The sequence below is a fragment of the Salvelinus alpinus genome, chromosome 1 (genome assembly GCF_045679555.1).
Source record: "Salvelinus alpinus chromosome 1, SLU_Salpinus.1, whole genome shotgun sequence".
NCBI classification, from domain to species: Eukaryota; Metazoa; Chordata; class Actinopteri; order Salmoniformes; family Salmonidae; genus Salvelinus; species Salvelinus alpinus.
Window position 1 is genome coordinate 31931327 of NC_092086.1, and position 11772 is coordinate 31943098.

An 11772-nucleotide genomic window follows, 5' to 3' on the forward strand; every position below is an offset into this window, starting at 1 on the left:
CCACATTAGTTTAAGCAAGTCAGCCATATCCACTATATTTCTTAAAAATGCAGTAAATGAGGTTGAATATCTGTTTCGTTGCCAGACAAGACTCCGCTGATAGCCAGGTGTAGCTGTGGTAAGGATTTACTCCATGGTGCTGAAAAGAAAGCTCTGCTGTTGGGACAGCTTTATGTAGGCCCTAACAGTTTGTGGGCACTGTTTGTCACCGTTATAGTGCAATTAATGTATTGTTTAATGTTGTGTTGTGTAGTGGCTTTGCTGGCACACATCTAAAACATTCTTTGGGAGTTTGCCCCACCACGATTTACATGCTAAAATCACCACTGAGAACAGGGTTTCCCAAACTCAGTACTGGAGCACTACACAGCTGATTAAAATAATAAACTCATCATTTTTATTTATTTTATTTCACCTTTTTTTAACCTGGTAGGCCAGTTGAGAACAAATTCTAATTTACAACTGCGACCTGGCCAAGATAAAGCAAAGCAGTGCGACACAAACAACAACACAGAGTTACACATCTAACTGAGGAGTGTGAGGTCTGAAGAAGTCATGTGATTTATTAGCTCAGCCTGGATGTAATCTTTTTCCTGTTTTTCCAGTTGAGCATTTTTCCTCAAGCACCTTCATTCATTGGTTTAAAGAAGTCATGTGATTTACCAGAAGCGCACAGTATAAATAAAGATGGACATGCATGACGCAGACACAAAAAAACGAAACTAAAATATTATCAGAGGGGTGTGAAAAGTAGTGTCAATATAACCATGACACTTATTTGGGACATCATTGAATACTTGAGAAATCTTATTCTTTGGATAACAGGTATAGACCATTTTTTGTCAATTTGTTTATTTTATATTATAATAATTGTATCATTGATGTTATGTTTACAAATTAGGCATACATTATATAGTTACTTATTTTGATACAGTGTTTCTTATTTTAAAGGGATATTTAGGGATCTTTTAGTGTTATCTTAATTTGTCCAATGTTGATATGGTCCCAGAAAATTGTGCATCGGCAGTAATATTTTTAAGATAACCGTAGCGCACTTTCAGTAAAAAAAAAAAAAAAAGTGATTAAGATGCATTTTGCACACAACACTCACATAGTCTGAGCAGACCTGGGTAAAAAATATCAGCTACATAAAATGCACTAATAAAAATAATACAAACTCCAGCACACAGGTAATCTTGATTCCAACAAATTAATGGATCTTTTAACTATTGTTTCAGTCTTGGTCGACCTTCATCAGGGTAGCTAAATAAAGTGCCCCTGAAATATTTGAAGTATTGGACAGTATATATTTGACCCCAGGTCTGAGTCTGTGATACAGTCAGGGTTAGTTAGAGTCACACCTGTTTACAGAAGTTGTGGCAGACAAGACAGAAGTGTAAGTAAAAGTAGGAGACTAATCGGTGTGTGTGTGTGTGGGTAGTCAGTTTTATGTACAGTAATTCCATTGGACTTTGTCTTTAAAGGGATGTGGCTGTTTAAATCAACTACACCACCTATGCCTACTGCAGGTAAGTTGTAGTTAATCAGAAACAAAGGCACATTCACTCTGTACCGTCCTACTGTAATGTACAGTATGCTGTCTCTGTTCCTGTATTGGTTGAACTCAGTTCACGTCCTATGTGTCTGGTGCATCATAGCAGCTCGGCACATGATTTTATGCCAACCTCTTCATTAGCCCACTACAGGACCATTTACTTATAGAAGTACAAAAAATATAAACCATCAAATTCACAGAAACTTTTTCATAACACATCAGGACGAACTATACACGCACACAAAAGTGTGATGTGAAGGTTGAAGGTTCTATGTGGAATCATAATGACTCAAAGAACCCTTGGAGCTCTTCAATGTTTTTTTGCAGTTCACAAAAGGGTTCTTTGCTCTTTTAGTGATAATTAAAATGTAGGGGAGGTAGCTTATTCAAATATTTTGGGGTGTGGTGTTATAAGGGATTTGCGTCAATTCAATCTGGTATCAGGACAAAATGTGATTCAGAGTCACCGAATATACTTTAAGTATTTTTATTAAACTCAAGCGATAAATGGTAAATGCAATTTTCGTATATACGGGTTCTCTGTATCACCTCGCAGGATAGAACAGAGAACTGGCAGGATGTAAGTAAACAGCTGTTCTTATACGGTGACAGACGTAGTTCCAACCCGTCTGTTGGCCTATCACAGTAGAGGCTGAGCATGGTTTAAACTTTGCTCAGCCTATCGCCGGCGCTCAGGCTAGTCCCAGCCTCTTGGTGCTCCTTGGTGTCCGGCGCTGTTGCTGTGTAGATTACGCTCTCACACCCTAGAGACTGGGGCCAGACAGTTCTGTAACATTGTCTGAGCTATTTGCACCTGCATAGAAAGCATACTGTTCTTGCACAAGGTTAACCACAGCTTCTCAGCACACTATCTGGAGCACAATGTTACTTTCAGCACACACACACAGACGCCCAGGCTAACAGTTGCTAATATTATATCACATGTGATATAGCATTGGGTTATAGTGCAATAAACACAAATCCTAACAGTGTGCTCACAGCTCTTTCTGTGCAACTGGGAGTGTTGTGTGTACCTAATTTGTTGTGTTTTGCCATTACATATTATATGACCATGGCCAGTGACAGTGTCTTGTGAAAGAGTTGCATAACCTTGTGTCAATTGAGAATGGTTGTGGATGAAAAAAGGTTTGGCTCATTAATCTATATCGTCCAAATCAGGATGATCCATACTTCTTTGAAAATATTTATACCAATTTATTGAACTTACAGGCAACAAACGATCAAATCACTATTGTGGGAAACCATAACACAGTGTTAAGTACCTGAATGAACCGTAAGGGAAATCACTCTATAAACTATCATCACCGTGCCCTTAAGGAAATCACAAATAGTATGGACACATTAGAAATAGTGGATATTCGGAGACTAGTGAGGTATACATGAAGGAGACTTAATCAAGCTAGTCGTCTTGACTACTTTCGTGTCTTTTTCTCTCTTGCATCAAAGGTTAAAAAAGTTTTAATAGTAGACAGAATGTGATCGGATCATTATCTAATTGGCCTTCACATAACTCTCATAGAATTTTCACGTGGACAAGGATATTGGAAATTTACTGAAAGTTTACTGGAGGACAATTTATTTTTAACTAAGCCAAAATAATTTATAACAGAATTTTTCCAGTACAATATACAATAGCAGTCAAAAGTTTGGTTCACCTACTCATTCCAGGGTTTTTCTTTATTTGTACTATTTTTACTATCTTCTCTATACCACCCTACCTTGTCACAACACAACTGATTGTCTCAAACGCATTAAGAAGGAAAGAAATTCCAAATTAAACAAGATACACCTCTTCGAACAAGATACACCTGTTAATTGAAATGCATTCCAGGTGACTACCTCATGAAGCTGGTTGAGAGAATGCCAAGATTGTGCAAAGCTGTCATCAAGGCAATGGGTGGCTACTTTGAAAAATCTGTATTTGAAAATAGATTTGGATTTGTTTAACACATTTTTGGTTACTACATGATTCCATGTGTTATTTCATAGTTTTGATGTCTTGACTATTATTCTACAATGTAGAAAATAGTTTAAATTTATTTTTATTTTTTTGAATGAGTAGGTGTGTCAACGTTTGACTGGTACTGTAGGTTCAGAAAATCCATTATTGTTTGGTATACCTTTAAATGTACCTTCAGAGGTCATTCAATTCAATTTTCATCAATAATACGAAAGCAGTTTCTGTCTAAGGAGACAAGACTAACAAGGGAAATACATTAACTAATAGTACAGGTAGATAGCAATAAAAACGATACTACAGAGATACAATATAAGTTAGAGAAAAAACAAAAAGAACTGGAGGAACTTATTCAAGAAAGATCTAATGTAATCTATTACAAAAATAAAGCAAACTGGATGGCAAATGGAGAAAAATTCACCAAATTCTTCCTGAATCTCCAAAAATAGTTTGCAGAAACGTTTTACTAAAGACGGAGTCATCTATGATTCTCTGAATTATAAACTCAGCAAAAAAGTAAACATCCTCTCACTGTCAACTGCGTTTATTTTCAGCAAACTTAACATGTGGAAATATTTGTATGAACATAACAAGATTCAACAACTGAGACATAAAATGAACAAGTTCCACAGACATGTGACTAACAGAAATGGAATAATGTGTCCCTGAACAAAGGGGGTGGGTCAAAATCAAAAGTCACAGTCAGTATCTGGTGTGGCCACCAGCTGCATTAAGTACTGCAGTGCATCTCCTCTTCATGGACTGCACCGGATTTGCCAGTTCTTGCTGTGAGATGTTACCCCACTCTTCCACCAAGGCACCTGCAAGTTCCCGGACATTTCTAGGGGGAATGGCCCTAGCCCCCACCCTCCAACCCAACAGGTCCCAGACTTGCTCAATGGGATTGAGATCCGGGCTCTTCGCTGGCCATGGCAGAACACTGACATTCCTGTCTTGCAGGAAATCACGCACAGAACGAGCAGTATGGCTGGTGGCATTGTCATGCTGGAGGGTCATGTCAGGATGAGCCTGCAGGAAGGGTACCACATGAGGGAGGAGGATGTCTTCCCTGTAACGCACAGCGTTGAGATTGCCTGCAATGACAACAAGCTCAGTTCGATGATGCTGTGACACACAGCCCCAGACCATGACGGACCCCCCACCTCCAAATCGATCCCGCTCCAGAGTACAGGCCCCGGTGTAATGCTCATTCCTTCAACGATAATCCCGAATCTGACCATCACCCCTAGTGAGAAAAAAAACACGACTCGTCAGTGAAGAGCACTTTTTTCCAGTCCTGTCTGGTCCAGCGACAGTGGGTTTGTGCCCATAGGCAACGTTGTTGCCGGTGATGTCTGGTGAGGACCTGCCTTACAACAGGCCTACAAGCCCTCAGTCCAGCCTCTCTCAGCCTATTGCGGACAGTCTGAGCACTGATGGAGGGATTGTGTGTTCCTGGTGTAAGTCGGGCAGTTGTGGTTGCCATCCTGTACTTGTCCCACAGGTGTGATGTTCGGATGTCCTGATCCTGTGCAGGTGTTGTTACACGTGGTCTGCCACTGCGAGGACGATCAGCTATCCGTCCTGTCTCCTTGTAGCGCTGTCTTTGGCGTCTCACAGTACGGACATTGCAATTTATTGCCCTGGCCACATCTGCAGTCCTCATGCCTCCTTGCAGCATGCCTCAGGCACGTTCACGCAGATGAGCAGGGACCCTGGGCATCTTTCTTTTGGTGTTTTTCAGAGTCAGTAGAAAGGCCTCTTTAGTGTCCTAAGTTTTCACAACTGTGACCTTAATTGCCTACCGTCTGTAAGCTGTTAGTGTCTTAACGACCGTTCCACAGGTTCATGTTCATTAATTGTTTATGGTTCATTGCACAAGCATGGGAAACAGTGTTTAAACCCTTTACAATGAAGAACTGTGAAGTGAAGCCCAGCAACTCCACTCACACTTGTCTCCAATTCCACATCCCAACCCTCAGCTTCCCTCATCCCATCCCACCTATCTCTGCCATCCACCCTCTTCGGATTTCTATGCACCATATATCTTTCAACTATTCTGTGATATTTAACATACAATTTGAATCTATCTAATCGATTAGAATCCACAGATTGCGAGATGACGATAAGTACTTTTACTAAGAGTGTCACATTCGTCGTCGTGGAAATGACAGGACCAAAGCGCAGCGTGGTCAGCGTACATTTTCCTTTATTTGATGAAATGTCGCCAACAAAACAAGAAACAAAGAAACGACCGTGAAGGTTACTAGGGCAAAAGTGCCCCTTAACAAAGTTAACTACTGTCGTGTCTTTGGTAGGTTGGATTAAGTGTTATGACACGCCATTCTATAAAATACTTTCTCCGTAATTAATATTACCTGATTGAACTAATCATGTAAATGTAATTAACTAGAGAGTCGGGCACCACGAAATAATATTTATAGAGCTGTTATCTTCCGAATAAACTCTTAAAGATTTAGCAATATTTTACATCAATAGCAGTCAACATTAATCGTCATCTTACTTCAGTCTCATCTGAAAGTTGTAAATTCTTGGTTATCTTCACGAACCCTGGCTAACAAGTTGAATCAGCAATACAAAATTGGGTTTAATTATTTATTTACTAAATACCTAACTAATCACACAGAATCACACATACACAATTAAATCATAACTTGATTACAAATTGCCGTCATAGGAAAATGTCCCTAGCGGGCGGAACAGATATGACAGCTTGTTACACAAAGGAAAGGGGGCTGGGTTTTAGTGAAAGAGCGGGAGACTGGAACAGAGGCGAAGCTGTGCTATCGTAAATACAGTATCTTATGCATTCTAAATTACCGCCCATTTGGAAAAGGAAAATGCAATAAATATTTACTCTGTGTTGCGCTTCAGTAGGTTGGTGGTAGATGGAAGACCGTGTTGCCAAACCGAGTCCTCGGTCCTTTGAAGAATGTCTCTGGTGGTCACTGGATACGTTGTAGTAACGTCGTTGTGTAGTAGACGGGATACTCTGACTGTCCTTCCTAACCTGCATTTGTAGCAACTGTTGCTAACTCAACGGCTAGAAGGTATCACTTCTGTAGTGAATAAGATTTCAAAGTTCATACCAGTCGCAACCAAAGCTCATGCTGATGTTGGCTTCGTCCTGTAGTTTTATCTGAACCATTCTGACATGGGATCGTCACCCTCATATCCTCGGAACAGAAAGTTATATTTTCGTCAATGGCTTATATAGTGGAGGGAGAGGGGTGTGTCTGAAAAGTTTATAACCCATGTCTCTTCACAGGGGCGGGCCACTGGTTGAGCAGAGGCCCAAACTTATGAAAACCCAAATCTCTCATTTGGAAGCTAAAATTACATTTCATCTCTTCACAAATAATTTCATATTCAAACATTTGAATTAAACAACAATTCCATGTGAATCCGATACCTCTGATGTTTAGACTTTCCACAGTAGAGTTTATGTCATTCTATCATTGATGAGAATGTATCAGAGGGCAACCGAACTGACATAATATACCTTAAGTACCACCGCATATGTTCAGTTGGTCGGATTACCAGAATATAGTTCATTTCCCCCCAACTTCTGATGTTCCCAGAATCTCTATGTTAACCAAAGGGGCTTTCTAATGTCACATCAGTAGAGTAGGGAGAGGAACGGGGGGGGGGGGAGAGGTATTTATGACTGTCATAAACCTACCCCCAGGCCAACGTCATGACACTACCCACACTGAAAGAATAAAAACCCTGTATAACCATGGATCAAATGGATCTACAAAGAACATTGCAGATTGAGAATGGTTCTATAAATAACCTTTCACCATAAAAGTTCTATAAATAAGCATAAAACCTCTTCCAAAAGAGTTGTAACCATAGCAGAACCCTTTGTTGGTGCTATGTAGCTTCTTTATATAACCTTCAAAAAGGGTTCTGCAATGGTTATAAGCAAAAGAACACCTGTCTGGTACTATTTAGAATTTGTTTTGTGTGTGTATGATCCAAGATCATAGTAGTATATCATAGTATATTGCATTTATATCAACATATGTTTGTTTAACAGTTTTTGAAAAGGAATGGAGGATCACACCCTGGGGGTACGTTTGAAAATACTGTGTACACTGTTCACCTCCCATCTAAACCTAACATTTAACTAAATGGCATCATTCCAAGTGCGTCTATTTGTTTAAAAGGTACACTCGGTGATATGACAGCATCATACAAATGGGGCGACTTCCTGCTTACAGACATACAGTAACAACAATAAAACAACAGATTGCAAACCAACCAAAACAGCCACTTCTGGCTCTTCACAAATTATGCCTTCCCAATTTATGTGGCAGTCTTGGCACATGCTGTTGATTTCTGTAAGCAGGAATCTGCCTGCTGTGTCATGTCATTGTCACGTTCCTGACCGGTTTTCTGTTATTTTGTATGTGTTAGTCGGTCAGGGCGTGAGTTTGGGTGGGCAGTCTATGTTATGTGTTTCTATGTTGGTAAAGGGTGACCTGATATGGTTCTCAATTAGAGGCAGGTGGTTTTCATTTCCTCTGATTCAAGTATACTTCGTTTTTGTCTTGTTCAATAAATTCATTATGTCCTATGACAACGCTGCGTTTTGGTTCAATCCATGCTCCTCCTCGTCCGAGGAGGAAGATGAAGAAGATCGTTACAGTCATATCGCTGAGTCTACCTCAACTTGTTCTCTACTCCCCTATGACAGTCAGAAAGAGGTAATACTGCAGAAATTGAAAGACTATGTTCCTGGAAACCCTGATATTAAGAGTATCCGAGTCTTGCTCCATGGACCAGTCGGAGCGGGCAAGTCCAGCCTTATCAACTTCATCAACAGTGTCTTTCAGGGTCACATTACCAGCATCGCACTAGCTGACAGTGCTATTGCAGGTGAAAGCTTCACCATAAAAGTAAGTTATTTACCAAGTGTTATATGAAACCCATTTATTGAAACCACAACATATTACCACAAATGCCTGTGAACTATTCTGAATTATTACTGCAAACTCAAATTGCAATGCTTTCAAATCTGCATTCTGTGTATAATTCATGAGAAATGCCACATCCTATTTTACAGTACCAAACCCACAAAATTGAAACAGGGAAACATGGAATCTACTACCCCATCGTCTTCAATGATGTCATGGGTCTGGAGGAAAGCAGTGGCAAAGGTGTGCATAAGGATGACATCATCAACGCCCTAAAGGGCCATGTAAAAGAGGGCCACAAGGTAACGTGAATAAAGTAAAACACAATATCACCAAGGAATCTCTGTTTCAGTCAGTATTGATTAAAGCACATTTTTATTCCTCATCCTTGGCTAGTTTAATCCAATGTCACCATTATCAGAAGAGGATCCTGGCTACATAAAGATCCCCAGTTCAGAAGACAGAGTTCACTGTCTAGTCAGTGTCATGCCAGCTGATAAAATGGCTTTCTTGAGAGAAAGTGTAATCCAGAAGATGAGGGACATCAGACTAGCTGCCGCCGAAAAAGGTAAGAGGGCAAAATGTTGTTTAGTAGTACTTGTTGGCTATACAAACTAATAGTATGATAGGTGTACTATGTCTGAGTATGAACATCATTGCATTGCCTGGAGAGAAAAAGGACTGCTGGATTAAATCAGTTTGCTCTGGCAGGGATTCCCCAAATGGTTATTCTCACCAGAGTGGATGAAGCCTGTCCATCAGTAAGGAAAGACGTGAAGAACATCTATCTGAGCAAGTACATAAAGGAGAAGGTGAGCAAAAAAAAAATGCTTCTATACTAGAATTCTTTATTATAAGACAATCAGCCATAGACACACACATATAGATAGGCTACTATCACGCTGGTATAAAGGATTTGGAGACAGGTGCAGGAATACATACGTTTTTTTTTATATACCCAAAACAAACACGTATACAAAACACTGGGATGTACCCAAACAAAAGAGCGAGGGTAAACCTCGTAGAACGACATGGGACGAGATCCGTAATACACGCAGCACAAAACACGCAGCACAAAGCTGAACCAACGCATAGTTACTCACACAACCAACGGACATGGGAACAATAACCAACAAGACAATGGTGAACAGAGGTAACATATATACAATTACTAATCAGGGGGAAATAGGAAACAGGTGTGAGTAATTAGACAGTCTGGGGTTGGTGGTAATAAACCAGTTCAGTGAAGCCTAGAAGGCCGGTGACGTCGACCTCCGGAACTGGTGAACAGAATGAGCAGCAGTACCGGGGGGATCCATGACAGCTACAGCTCATTCCATTGCATTCCAACTGTATTCTTTCATTGCAGATGGAGCAGTGCAGTGCCAAACTGGGAGTACCAGTGAACTGCATCCTGCCTGTGAAGAACTACCATGAGGAAATCGACTTGAATGAAGACATGGATGTGCTGCTATTGAGAGCACTGAGGCAGATGGTGGACTTTGCAGATGACTTCATCAAAAATATCCCTCTCAAAATAACCCCAAAAGGTAACTGAGGATGCATGTATATTAGGGCTGACCCCATTTAGTCGACTGGTCGATTTAATTGGTCGTCGAATTGTTAAGTCCAGCAGTTGCAAACAAATTTTTTATGGCATATCTTGATTGACGCCTGTTTCAGAGGACTAATCTATTGCGGAGGCCGCGGGGATGTCACACCTGTCACGTTCGTTCTCCTCGTCTGAGGAGGAGCATGGATCGGACCAAAACGCAGAGTGATATGAATACATCTTCTTTTATTAGATACGAAGACGAAACGAACACTATACAAACTAATACAATAAACCACGAACGTGAAGCTACAAACGAAAGTGCACACACAAGCTACTAACGTTAGACATAGACAATTACCCACAAATCCCCAACACAAAACAAGCCACCTATATATGATTCTCAATCAGGGACAACGATAGACAGCTGCCTCTGATTGAGAACCATATTAGGCTGAACATAGAAACAGACAAACTAGACACACAACATAGAATTCCCACCCAGCTCACGTCCTGACCAACACTAAACAAGCAAAACACACAAGAACTATGGTCAGGACGTGACAACACCAGTAGTACATTTACCTTAATTCCCAGAATTTCTAATCAACAATGTTTGTTTGGTGACCATAATTTCTGTTAATGTATTCAATTAATTATTATTAGTCTTTTACAGTTCTCATTGTGGAGTGGACACATTATTTGTCATAAAATAGGCCTACCTGATTACGTCTTATTCCTTGTACAAATAGCCTACAGCTGTATCTGTCCAGAGCTCACTGGTGCCGGAAACTCTGAGGGTCCAGAATATTTTATACAATGTTTTTATTTGTTGGCTTTAATTATTTTGCATAATTGGTAAAGACAATAGAAGTTACTTAAAGATTTGAATAATTTAGATTTAGATATAATTTTTATTAATCACATGACAATGATTGAGATATGACGACTTTATTATAAAATAAATGAAACTGTTCCACGAAAATGTGCATATTAAAATCCTAACTGGCACGCAGATCGGTAGAAATGGTAAGATGAACAGGTACTCCAATTGGAAAAGGTTGCCGACCCCCTGGTGTAGCATATTACCGACAACGGAGCATAATGGCAGAATCTGCAAAGGCCAGCAGCAGTGGGAGGAGGTGGTTCGGGAACAGGTTTTCACTTTGTAACACAATAAAATGTGAAGAAATCCAAGGGGTATGATTACTTTTGCAAGGCACTGTATATAAATCATTGTCTCAGACGATTGTTTTTGTTTTGTTTTTGTTGGTTTTGGTTTTGGAGAGATGTCCCCCTGTCGCTATGCTCTTTTAGTAAATCACATGATCACATCAAACTTCACAGTTAGAGACCTCAGACATCTCTAATCTGTGCTTCCTGTTCACATGAACATGGAACAGAAAGAAATATTAGAAGATAAATCTTGATGAAGGTCATTAGACTGAAACCTGGATTAAACAGGACCAATTTATGAAATTGTTTTCCCCCCTCATCAATCTACACACAATACCCCATAATGACAAAACAAAAACAGGTTTTTCGAAATTTTTGCTTATTTATATATATTGTTTACTGAAATATTGAATTTTTCTAAAGTATTCAGACCCTTTACTCAGTACTTTGTTGAAGCACCTTTGGCAGCGATTACAGCGGTTACATTCTTGGGTATGACGCTACAAGCTTGGCACACCTGTATTTGGGGAGTTTCTCCCATTCTTCTCTGCAGATCCTCTCAAGCTCA

General features: G+C 40.0%; 1 protein-coding gene across 1 annotated transcript; it reads left to right on the top strand.

Moving 5' to 3' along the window:
* Positions 1–667: 667 nt before the first annotated feature.
* Positions 668–11274, top strand: LOC139573967 (interferon-induced protein 44-like). The gene is made up of 9 exons (XM_071397993.1): positions 668–825; positions 1485–1529; positions 7597–7630; positions 8257–8458; positions 8626–8778; positions 8873–9044; positions 9188–9288; positions 9846–10026; positions 10160–11274. Exons 1-9 carry the CDS (start codon positions 768–770, stop codon positions 10165–10167), a joined length of 954 nt encoding a protein of 317 aa, XP_071254094.1. The 5' UTR covers positions 668–767; the 3' UTR covers positions 10168–11274.
* Positions 11275–11772: the final 498 nt, after the last annotated feature.

Coding starts and splice junctions, on each gene's coding strand:
- LOC139573967 (XM_071397993.1), top strand. CDS start 768: ATGACACTTATTTGGGACATCATTGAATACTTGAGAAATCTTATTCTT. Junction 1,530..7,596: donor ACCACCTATGCCTACTGCAG/GTAAGTTGTAGT, acceptor TTTGTTTAACAG/TTTTTGAAAAGGAATGGAGG. Junction 9,045..9,187: donor ACTAGCTGCCGCCGAAAAAG/GTAAGAGGGCAA, acceptor TTGCTCTGGCAG/GGATTCCCCAAATGGTTATT.